The sequence below is a fragment of the Tympanuchus pallidicinctus genome, unplaced genomic scaffold (genome assembly GCF_026119805.1).
Source record: "Tympanuchus pallidicinctus isolate F22 unplaced genomic scaffold, pur_lepc_1.0 scaffold22, whole genome shotgun sequence".
Lineage (NCBI taxonomy): Eukaryota > Metazoa > Chordata > Aves > Galliformes > Phasianidae > Tympanuchus > Tympanuchus pallidicinctus.
In genome coordinates this window covers 3,010,006-3,019,947 of record NW_026294739.1, presented here as the reverse complement: position 1 = coordinate 3,019,947, position 9,942 = coordinate 3,010,006, and the positions used below count along the sequence as shown (strand labels likewise).

At 52.7% G+C, this 9,942-nt stretch overlaps 2 protein-coding genes across 2 annotated transcripts; both read left to right on the top strand.

The window, feature by feature from the left end:
- The first annotated feature begins 1,646 nt into the window (after positions 1-1,646).
- On the top strand, positions 1,647-6,956 carry LIPH (lipase H). Its single transcript, XM_052687318.1, has 8 exons — positions 1,647-2,014; positions 2,684-2,792; positions 2,883-2,984; positions 3,870-3,959; positions 4,385-4,552; positions 4,953-5,048; positions 5,308-5,419; positions 6,286-6,956. The coding sequence occupies exons 1-8, from the start codon at positions 1,727-1,729 to the stop codon at positions 6,461-6,463; spliced, it is 1,143 nt and encodes a 380-aa protein (XP_052543278.1). The 5' UTR covers positions 1,647-1,726; the 3' UTR covers positions 6,464-6,956.
- Positions 6,957-7,324: 368 nt separating this feature from the next.
- On the top strand, positions 7,325-9,327 carry TMEM41A (transmembrane protein 41A). The gene is given in 6 exon segments (XM_052687319.1): positions 7,325-7,417; positions 7,419-7,462; positions 7,512-7,665; positions 7,750-7,911; positions 8,218-8,356; positions 8,885-9,327. Coding segments are annotated over 6 exon segments (798 nt in total). The 5' UTR covers positions 7,325-7,339; the 3' UTR covers positions 9,106-9,327.
- The last annotated feature ends 615 nt before the right edge of the window (positions 9,328-9,942 follow it).

Here is a 9,942-nt window from a genome sequence, read left to right as displayed (position 1 = left end):
GTAAGGATGATTAACAATAACGCATAACAATGCTGTACAGGAACTAAAACACATCGAGTTATTAATCAAAGATAAATGTGGTTTTATTTTCTCTCATACTGCAGTAGCACCTAAAGGAGAGTCGCCCAGTGTCACTGTGTACCAGAGACCTCCAGGTGGGGGAGAACTCCTGCTGCTGTTGCCCTATGGAGAGCAAACAGACCGAGAAAGAGGCACCAAAGGTCACCTCGACTGGAGAAAGCAGGGCCCAGAGTGACATGCTCTTGGGAGATGGGAGCTTTAGCAGGCAGAACACCCTCAGCTCAAAGCCACTGACTTCAACTGATGTTCACTGGCCCTGCTTGAGAGTTCATTCTCCGCTGCCCCCATTTTGCTATCCATATCTCACCGTAGGCTTTCCATAGGAAGGACTTCTGTGGATCTCAGATGTTAAAATTTATTTCTGAATTTATAGTAGTAATTTAATACATCCAGTTGGAGTTAACTGCAACATCCTCTTAGCCTATTAACTTTTATTTCTGGAGCTCCTGGGGCTCCTGCAAAGTAATTAGCAGAACTATGGCAACTGAGCGGATTATTTTATGTGCTGGGCACACAGCATTTATATTACTCTCATGCTTCTGGTTTCCATAGGAGGAAAAAGCATGAAAGTTTATTGTGGGAACTGCGAGAGATCCATCATTTAGAAATTAAAACGCACAGAATGCTGGACACCTGCTAGAGCACTGCTGCCTTAAAGCTGCAGGTTTGCCAAACCTCTCCCACCTCCAGCACGGCCCTTTTGAGCAGCAAAAATCCTTTAGCAACCGCAGGGGAACAATTAATGCAGCACAGGGCGTGTGTGCAAGAGAGATGCTTTCTCCCACAAGGTTCTTCAGTAAAAACGAGGAGATTGTGGGCCATAGAAAGGCTACAGAACCTGGGAGGGCCTCGGTAAGCAGTCAGCCTGGAGACTGTTATTCCTTTTCCTAGCAGTGCCCTGCTGGAGCTTGCATGGGGCTGTGAAGGCTCAGCTGGTGGTCTGCTGGAAAAGCGGAGAACAAAGCGAGGCTTTCAAATGGCAGAGATTGTCGTGAAAAGCAGCACTTAGTGAAAATTGGGGAACTCTCCAGCTGTGTATAAAGCCTTATCAGTGCCGTATCTCATCCACACAAAGGGTGTCCCATTTCACAGTCTGAAATAGCAGGCTGTATCTGCAAATACAAATGAAGCACTGAGCTGCCCCTCGCAGCAGCGAAATCTGCACAGCTTGCCAGCTCCAGACAAAATACTGAGAGATCTCTTCACCCTAGAGCTTGTCCAGGGCATCTGGGTGTGCTGTACAACCTACACAGCCATCACCCTCGCTGTCATTCTGTACTGCCTTCCTCACCCTTGTGAGGTTTGTGGAGAGCCCATGCCACCTCCCAGCTGCTAGTGGAAGGGATAGAGGGGACAGGGCTGTGCTAGTGAACTCGCTGCCTTTGTTCTGACACAGCAAAAAATAACTCAGATACAAAGCAGCTCCAGCCACCGACAGCATGGAAAGGAGCAGCTCAGGCAGCTCCCAGCACACGTTCTGTGCCTGGGCAGAGCTGGCAGGTAGGAAAGGCCAAAAGAAATGCTTGTCTGCTAACCTGAGGCATGCCACGCTGTGCTCGTTTCAGATCCCAAGGAGACATGTCCTGCTTTCACCGCGCTCAGCTTCAGCAGCGCCCTGATAGGGACTGACCTGGAAGTGAAGCTGATGCTGTACACCAGGCAGAACGAAGACTGCGCCGAAGAGCTCAATTCTACAGCCTCCAAGTATCTAGATCTGAGCAAGAAAACCACCTTCATTATCCACGGGTACCGGCCCACAGGCTCTGCCCCGGTCTGGATCACTGACCTGGTGCATCTCCTGCTTTCTGTAGAGGACATGAACGTCATCGTGGTGGACTGGAACCGAGGGGCAACTACTATCATCTACAGCAATGCTTCCAGAAATGGCAAGAAAGTTGCTGAGATTCTGAAGAAATTTATGGATGAAATGTTGGTAAGTGGAAAGTTCACACTATGATATAGTTATTAATGCACAGGATGGAAAGGGCACAAAGGAAGTGCTTGAAAACAGCAGCATGTCTGGGAAAAGAAATTCCCAAAAGGGAACACATTCATTTGTTGGAAATGCAGCTACGCTGCAGTGCCAAACTCTGTACTTGGATGTGGTTGGATGGCATTTTGCTGTGATATTCAGTTCACTTTGCATTTCTGGATATTTGTTTTCCCATCCACTGAAACTCTGTTTCCACCTTCTGGATGTCCAAAGTCAGCTTGAAGTGACACCGGCTCTCTGCACTTTTGTGTCTAATGCTTTGCATGGGGCCAATGAAAACTTGTTTCTGCCCGACCTGGACTCACTGCCCCACAGAAATACAACCTCTGCCTGAGCTGCTGCACTCACAGCTCTCAGATACGGGCCTCAAATACGAGTGCTGGATATACTGTGGGACTATTAAAGGGGAAAATCATAAAATCACAGAACATCCCCAGTTGGATGTAACCCGTAAGGATCATTGAGTCCAACTGTTATATTTATACAGAGTGGAACGGACCACTGGAAAACACAGAAGCAGCAGAGAGATGTGTTTACATCCTTCCTCCTGACTTTTTTTTGTGCCTTCTTAGCATGCCTAACAGCTGAGGTTCTGTCTTTAAATGCCAGATGAACGGCGCGTCGCTTGACTCCATTCACATGATAGGAGTAAGCCTGGGAGCACACATCTCCGGCCTCGTGGGACAGATGTTTGATGGGCAGCTGGGAAGGATCACAGGTAACCTTCCTGCTTCCAGGACTGCTGCTCACAGCAATCACTGTCAGCTGTGCCTTGGGCTGATGGCACACGCCTGGTTTTGCGTTGCAGGCCTCGACCCAGCCGGCCCCCTGTACAGAGGAAAGCCACCCAGTGAGAGGTTGGACCCCAGTGACGCACAGTTTGTTGATGTCATCCACTCGGACACCGATGGTACGTGGGACATCTCCTCTTTACTGCTGAAAGGAAACCTGCTGGGAGCGCGGGTTCAGGTTGGATATTAGGCTCTGGAGGGTTCCAGTTGGATACTGGGGAAAGTACATTCTCAGAAGGAGCAGTGAGGCAGTGGCACAGGCTGCCCAGGGAGGCGGTGCGGTCACCATCCCTGGGAGAGTGCAAGAAAAGTGAAGATGTGGCACTGAGGGACGAGGTCGCTGTGCATGGTGGGGGTGCACTGATGCTTGGAACTGATTATCATAGTCTTTTCCGACCTTAATGATTCTGTGATTCATAGGGAAGCAGGAGCAGCAGTGGGCAGCTCTGCTAGGACGATCCATGCTGCTTTGGCACCCTGCAGGTCTCCAGGGGGGTTGCTCAGAATGATGCTTCCTGTCTCCATCCCACTTCTGTTGGGTTTAACTATCCTATATGGCAAATCCAGCCCTCAGCTCTCTCCTCTCCCAGCCAGTGAATAGCACATCTCCAAACCCTCCCACTGGGCCAGCAGCATGACACGAGCCCTCTATTCTGCTCCCTCTGCTCCCCCTTCTCACCTCACTGCTGCCTTTTGCCACTGCCAACAATTCAGACCTCGGCAGCACAGGAACACCCAACGTTTCAGAGCCCTCTTCCTTTCCTGCAGGCAAAAAAGGTAAATTTTGCACTGTCTCATGCACACAGACTTATTTTAGGTGTCTGATGCCACTGCTAAAACGACCTCATTGGCCCACTGCACAAACAGGTGAACGGCTTTAACGTTCCCTGCACAAGCAGGCATCCTAGAGCTAAATAAGCATTATATTCTCCAGTTGGTTTCTTGTTTCCTTCCTTGCCATTCTACTATTCAGTATTCCCTCCCTGGCTATCTTCCTTTCCCAGGACTGGGCTACGCAGACGCCCTCGGCCACATTGACTTCTACCCCAATGGTGGCACCGACCAGCCAGGCTGCCCTCTGACAGTATTTGCTGGTAATTCATTTTTGATTTGCACACATCCATACACACTGACAAAATGTTTCCAATCAGAGAACAGGAGAAGGCCAAAGAAACGTCACCACAGCTAGAAAATAGATGGGAAAGCCATAAAGCAACCCCTTGCTGACGCACTGATGTAATGGGCTCAGCTGGTGGTCAGGGCTGGCACAAGCGTCCATGGGATGGATTTTCCACGCAAAAAACCATTGAGTAAATTTATGTTCTCATTTTGAGGCTATGTTTAGAAAACACAGGAAGGGTTTTTTGTACCCCAGGGAATAGCAATGCTAAGAACCTGCTCAGAAAGCAGGTTTGAGATGAAGGCAATGTGGTCTTTGATGGATGCAGCCACAGATGGTGCTGTTTTCTTGCTGCACGAGAATTGCTAATGAAATATTTCTTCTCTGTGTACGGTTAAGGATTGAAGTACTTTAAATGTGACCACCAGAGGTCTGTTTTCCTGTTCATGTCATCCTTGAAAAAGAGCTGCAATATCACCACGTACCCATGTGAGTCATACAGGAGCTACAGGAGGGGGAAATGTACCAGCTGCGAAACCTTCCAACCCATGCCATGCCCCATCCTAGGTAAGGACCAGGGGATTTTCCCATGCTTTGCACAAACACTTTGCATCATGATCTACAACTGAAATCCACACGGATGGGATCCAGGGTGGAAAAAGACAAAATAAGAATTGACATCTTTACACGATGGGCTGCTTTGGAGTGATAGAACCACAGAATGGCTTGAGTTGGAAGGGATCTTAAAGACCATCTGCTTCCAGCCCCCTGCCCCATCAGCTCAGGCTGCTCAGAGCCCCATCCAACCTGCCTGCGAGCACCCCCAGATGGAGCACCCACAGCTTCTCTTTGCAGTTGAACAGAGATATGCTGTTTCTTAAATATTTGCATTGTTATTCCCAGCAATTTAATTGCTGATGTACCTGCTCAGTAACCCTCTGTTTCATTTTTCAACTGTTGTCTACAGGCTATTACGCCCACGAGTGGAGAAGCCATTTAACAGAGCAGAGCCACCCAGTGACAACCATGTATTTTGATACCACGGACCAAGAGCCGTTTTGCTGTGAGTCACAAAGATCCCTGAAATGGTTTCTCTTCGTGCATCTCCTCCTTCAGCAGAGATGGTGGGCACTGACATGGAGACAGGGAGAGGAGAAAGAAAAGGCCTCTGGGTGCGCCGTGATGTAACCCTATGGAGAGTGCTTCCTCTGGGGCTTCCCCACACACATCCACCCACACCTCACCCCACGGCTCTTGGCACTCAGGACAGGGCTGGGATGCACAGCAGGGCATGGTGTGACCACGTTCTCTCTTGCTCACAGTATACCACTACTTTGTGGACATCGTCACGTGGAACAAAGGCACCAGGAGAGGCACGCTGAGCGTGGTGTTAGCTGATGGCACTGGGAAGAAGGCAGAATCCAAAGTTAACCCGTAAGTCTCACCGAACCTGATGAAGTACCAGTATTAGCAAACCACACAACACAGCTGGAGCTGGGAAAGAAGCAAGACCTCCTCTTCCCATTTTTGCTGATCCTTGGTACTGTAAGCATGCTAGGTGACCTCTGCAGTCCCTGGTGCACACCAGTGCAGCCCAGCCCTTTGCTCTGGGTGCTTCCCAGCTGCCCGAGTGCTGTCATGAACAGCAGGGAGAGGCCCAGCTCCCCACTTCCTTGCACCCAGCTCAGCAGGGATGAACCCAGGCCTGAACTACATAACACCCAAATCAATTCATTCTGCTTGGAGAGGCAAAAAAAAAAACCAGCCAGCATTCATCTAGACGTGCAGTTTCCCATTGCTATGAACACGCCTCAGCCCAGAGTCCTGCCCAACCAGTTTCCCCACATCTCTCTCACTGCATGTTCTCCCAGCCCTATATGCCCACGTCAGAACAACCCACGTAGCTCCAGCTTGCACAACCCATGGCAGCCCACACATGGCCTATTTACTGCAGGCAGGTAAGAACTCGTCCTGCCCATCACACCTCCCAGAGCCCCCAAACAAGGGCCGTGTGTGAGCGCTGCAGCCTGCAGGCGCCTCCAATCACAGCCATGTTCCTAAAGGAACCTCACAGCTGCCACGCACAGCTCACACGAGCAGCTCTGTGCTGGCCACCATCGCTCAGAGCAGCTGAACAGGTTCACATTGCAGATCTGAACGTGCAGCCACTTCCTAAAAGCCAGAAACTGATCACAAATCCGGTCCTCCTCCCCCAGCACTGTGCCTAATATTACACTGACTGCATTAAAGCCACGCTGTTCCCCTGGGGACTGCCTGACACTTGTCTGCTTTATCTCTAGCGAAGCTGCAGCCTTCCAGCAGTACAACCACCTCAGTTTGCTCGTTGGATTCAACCAGGATTTTGAAAACGTAAAAAGGATTTCTGTGACGTTTTCCACAGGATCTGTCATCGGCCCCAAATTCAAACTCAGGATTCTCCAAATGAGGTTCCGCTCACTCACAAACCCAGAAAGGTAAGTGCTGCACAAACTGTCCTTACTGCAAGATGGGCAGAAGTAGAGAAATCTCCCACATCCCAGGGCCGGCAAGTTTGTCAAGAGGAATTACATTGTATTCAATAATTCTTGTATACACGTCTTGGGAACAAATCCCCGACCATCTGCCCGACCACAGAGGTTATCTTGTTGCTTTGAAAACATAATTTGTGGTCTGATGTTTTAACCTCTGTTCAGGATCATGACCTGTGTGTGGCTGCACAGAAGCTGCCCAGGCCTGAACTCAGTGCTGAAAGCGAACAGAACTCTCAGGGAAATACAGCCACAGGAAATATCCATATCCAGTTAGGGAGATTCATTCCCTCTTGGAATCCCGGTGACCGGGAGCTGCAAAGCAGTGACTGCTGACCACTGCACACGCCGATGGGACTCCTGCAGAGACTTCGGTCATCCTTATCACCTCCATGTGCTCTGCAGCCCTACTGAAAAGACCCCTCAGATCCCCAAGTCCAACCCCAGCCCACCCCACCACATCCCTCGGTGCCGCATCCGCACAGCTTCCAGGGATGGCGATTCCCCGCCTCCCCGCGCAGCTGCGCAGCGCCTCGTGCTTTATCGCAGGCCGCCGCTGTGCCGGTACGACGTGGTGCTGACGGAGAACGCGGAGCGCAGCTTCAGACCCATCCCTTGCGGCGAGCGGCGGGGAGGAGCAGCACCAACAGCACCAACAGCAGCGGCGGCAGCGGGCGGCTGAGAGCTGTCGCGTCCCGCGGGCGCCACACGGTGGCGCTGCGCTCAATACAGACGTGCAACCCGAGCCCGTGCGCTGTCGCACACTCCCCCGCCAAGGCGGCCGCGCTGCGCACGCGCGGCGCTCCGGGTCGATCGCGGTGCCGCGATGTGGCGGCGGCCGGCCGGGCTGCTGTTGGTGTTCGCGGGCTCCACGGCCGCGCTGTGGCTGCTGTCGGCTCGGCTGGGCGCGGGGCAGACGGGCAGGTGGGTGCGGGAAGGCGGGCGGGCGGTCGGAGCGGTCGGAGCCGCGACGCGATTCCCACCGTGCGTCCCGTTAGGCCGCTGCGCTTCCCTTCGGACCTGGAGGAGCTGCGGGAGCTGAGCGAGGCGCTGCGGGACTACGAGCGGCGGCACCGCGGGGCGGCCGTGCTCCTGTTCTGCGCCGCCTACCTCTACAAGCAGAGCTTCGCCATCCCCGGCTCCAGCCTGCTGGTAGGGCGCCGTGGGGCCGCGCCGCGGGGCCGCGCTCCGTGCTGCGGGGCCGCGCCCGGCTGCCGGCACGCCGTTTCTCCGCAGAACGTTCTGGCCGGAGCGCTGTTCGGGCCGTGGGTCGGGCTGCTGCTCTGCTCTGCGTTGACGTCCCTGGGAGCCACCTGCTGCTATCTGCTGTCCGGAGCCTTCGGGAAGCGTTTGGTGGTGCGCTGCTTTCCGGATAAAGTGGCTCTGCTGCAGAGAAAGGTAACGGCCGCCGGTCCGGCTTGGCTCGGATCTCGTTCTCGCTGCTCGTGTTCCCCGCCGCTGGGCTCCAGGCGTACGCTGTTCAGCGGTTCTGGACCGGTTGCGTTGTGGGCTGTTGGGGAAATACATTGCCGCAGCCCTGGAGGTGCTCGGAGCCGGGCTGGTTGGGCTGCGGGCAGCCTGAGCTGATGGGAGCACCCAGCCCACGGCAGGAATGGCGCTGGGGGAGCGTTAGTCCCTGCCGAGCCGTTCCGGGGCTGCGGCCATTCCGCTCGTACTGCTAAAAGAGAGATTTTCTCTTGCCAGGTCGAAGAGAACAGGAGCTGCTTGTTTTTCTTCCTGCTGTTCCTGAGGCTGTTCCCCATGACGCCAAACTGGTTTCTGAATCTCTCGGCTCCCATCCTGAACATCCCCATTTCCCAGTTCTTCTTCTCCGTTCTCATCGGTGAGGCCTGGGGATGCTGGCAGAGGGGAGGTGGTGGCACTGCCTCCTCAGCACCGAGCCCTGGGCTGGGGAAGGCAGAGCAGCAGGGCTGAGCTGGAACTGCCCCAGTTAGCTGCTCATGTTCACGGAATCACAGGATGGCCCAGGTTGGAAGGGACCTCAAGGATCATGAATCTCCAACCCTCTGCCACATGCAGGGCCACCAACCTCCACATTTAATACTGGACCAGGCTGCCCAGGGCCCCATCCAATCTGGCCTTGAACACCTCTTGGGACAGGGCATCCACAGCCTCTCTGGGCAGCTGTTCCAGCACCTCACCACTCTCATAGTAAAGGTTTACACTGCTCCTCTTGTAAATGTGGGTGCAGCAGCAGACAGCAAAGTTTTGTATCACGCCCTTGTCTTTCTGTCACAAACACAGACACCTATTTGACCTTGGGCAAGGATGCGTTTGGGCTAATTTGGCATTCCTTCATGGAGGCAAAGGGGATGCTAACTCTCTTCTCTTTTTGCTCTGATTCTTCCAGGTCTTACCCCCTACAACTTCATCTGTGTACAGACAGGAGCCATTCTATCACAAATCAACTCTCTGGATGCCATTTTCTCTTGGGACACACTGCTCAAGCTGCTTCTAATGGCTATGGCAGCATTGATACCAGGGACTCTGATCAAGAAATACAGCAAGAAGCACTTAAAGCTGGATGAAGACGAGCACGCTCCATTACTCAATGGCAAAAAGAGCATGTGACAACTCAGATGGCCCAGGTGCTGGGGGACTGCCTCACAAAAGCTGCTGGTCTCTGTTCCTGTGGGTTATATTCTGCATGCTCTGCATCCTTGTGGACCATGGATAACTGCAGCTTTTACTCTTCTCCTCATTAAGAGGAGGTGTAACGTTCTCCTTTTTAATTAATGTTTTATCGTGCGTGGATCTGCACTGAAAATAGAAGGAAACTTGGTGAACACTGAAGGTAGATTGCCTGTGTCCTTTAAGTCAGCCTGCATCTCTGCTGTGCTGGCAAGTGTTGCCAGCCTATTGCAAATGCATTAGCACCTGGCAGAGAAAGGCAGGAGTAGGGGCAGCCGTGGAGGAAGGTGACTTGTTCCTCCTGGCCAAGCACCACATTCCTGTGGTCTCCCTGCCAGCCCGAGCCCAGTCTTCTCTGGAGGACTTGTGGAGAAGCACAGGCCAGCTCCAGTGTTGGTGCAGCAGTACTCCAGGAGGAGGGGAAGCCTGGGCTGGTCCCAGCACCTTGACTGCCAAAGCAGCCAGCTGCTCACAGTGAGGCAGCACTGCACTCAGCTGTGCCAGCAGAAGCCTTGGCTTTTTTTCACTGCCTTTCTAAAAGCAGTGTTTCTCAGCTCTCAGGCTGTGTTCCTCCCCCAGCCTTCTCCCCATCCATACCTATTCAGTATTTTTGGCATAAAATGAAAAACAATCCTCCTTCTGTGCTGTTAGGTGTAGAGATACAAATAGAAAGTTGAAAGACCAAAAAAAAAAAAGGAATGTTTCATGGTCACTAGTTTGTCCCTGTACCTTCCACAGGAGAGCTTTCCCAGATTCAGAAGACACTTTTCCTCTCAC

Coding starts and splice junctions, on each gene's coding strand:
- LIPH (XM_052687318.1), top strand. CDS start 1,727: ATGCTGTACACCAGGCAGAACGAAGACTGCGCCGAAGAGCTCAATTCT. Junction 2,015..2,683: donor AATTTATGGATGAAATGTTG/GTAAGTGGAAAG, acceptor TTTAAATGCCAG/ATGAACGGCGCGTCGCTTGA. Junction 5,049..5,307: donor GGACCAAGAGCCGTTTTGCT/GTGAGTCACAAA, acceptor TCTTGCTCACAG/TATACCACTACTTTGTGGAC.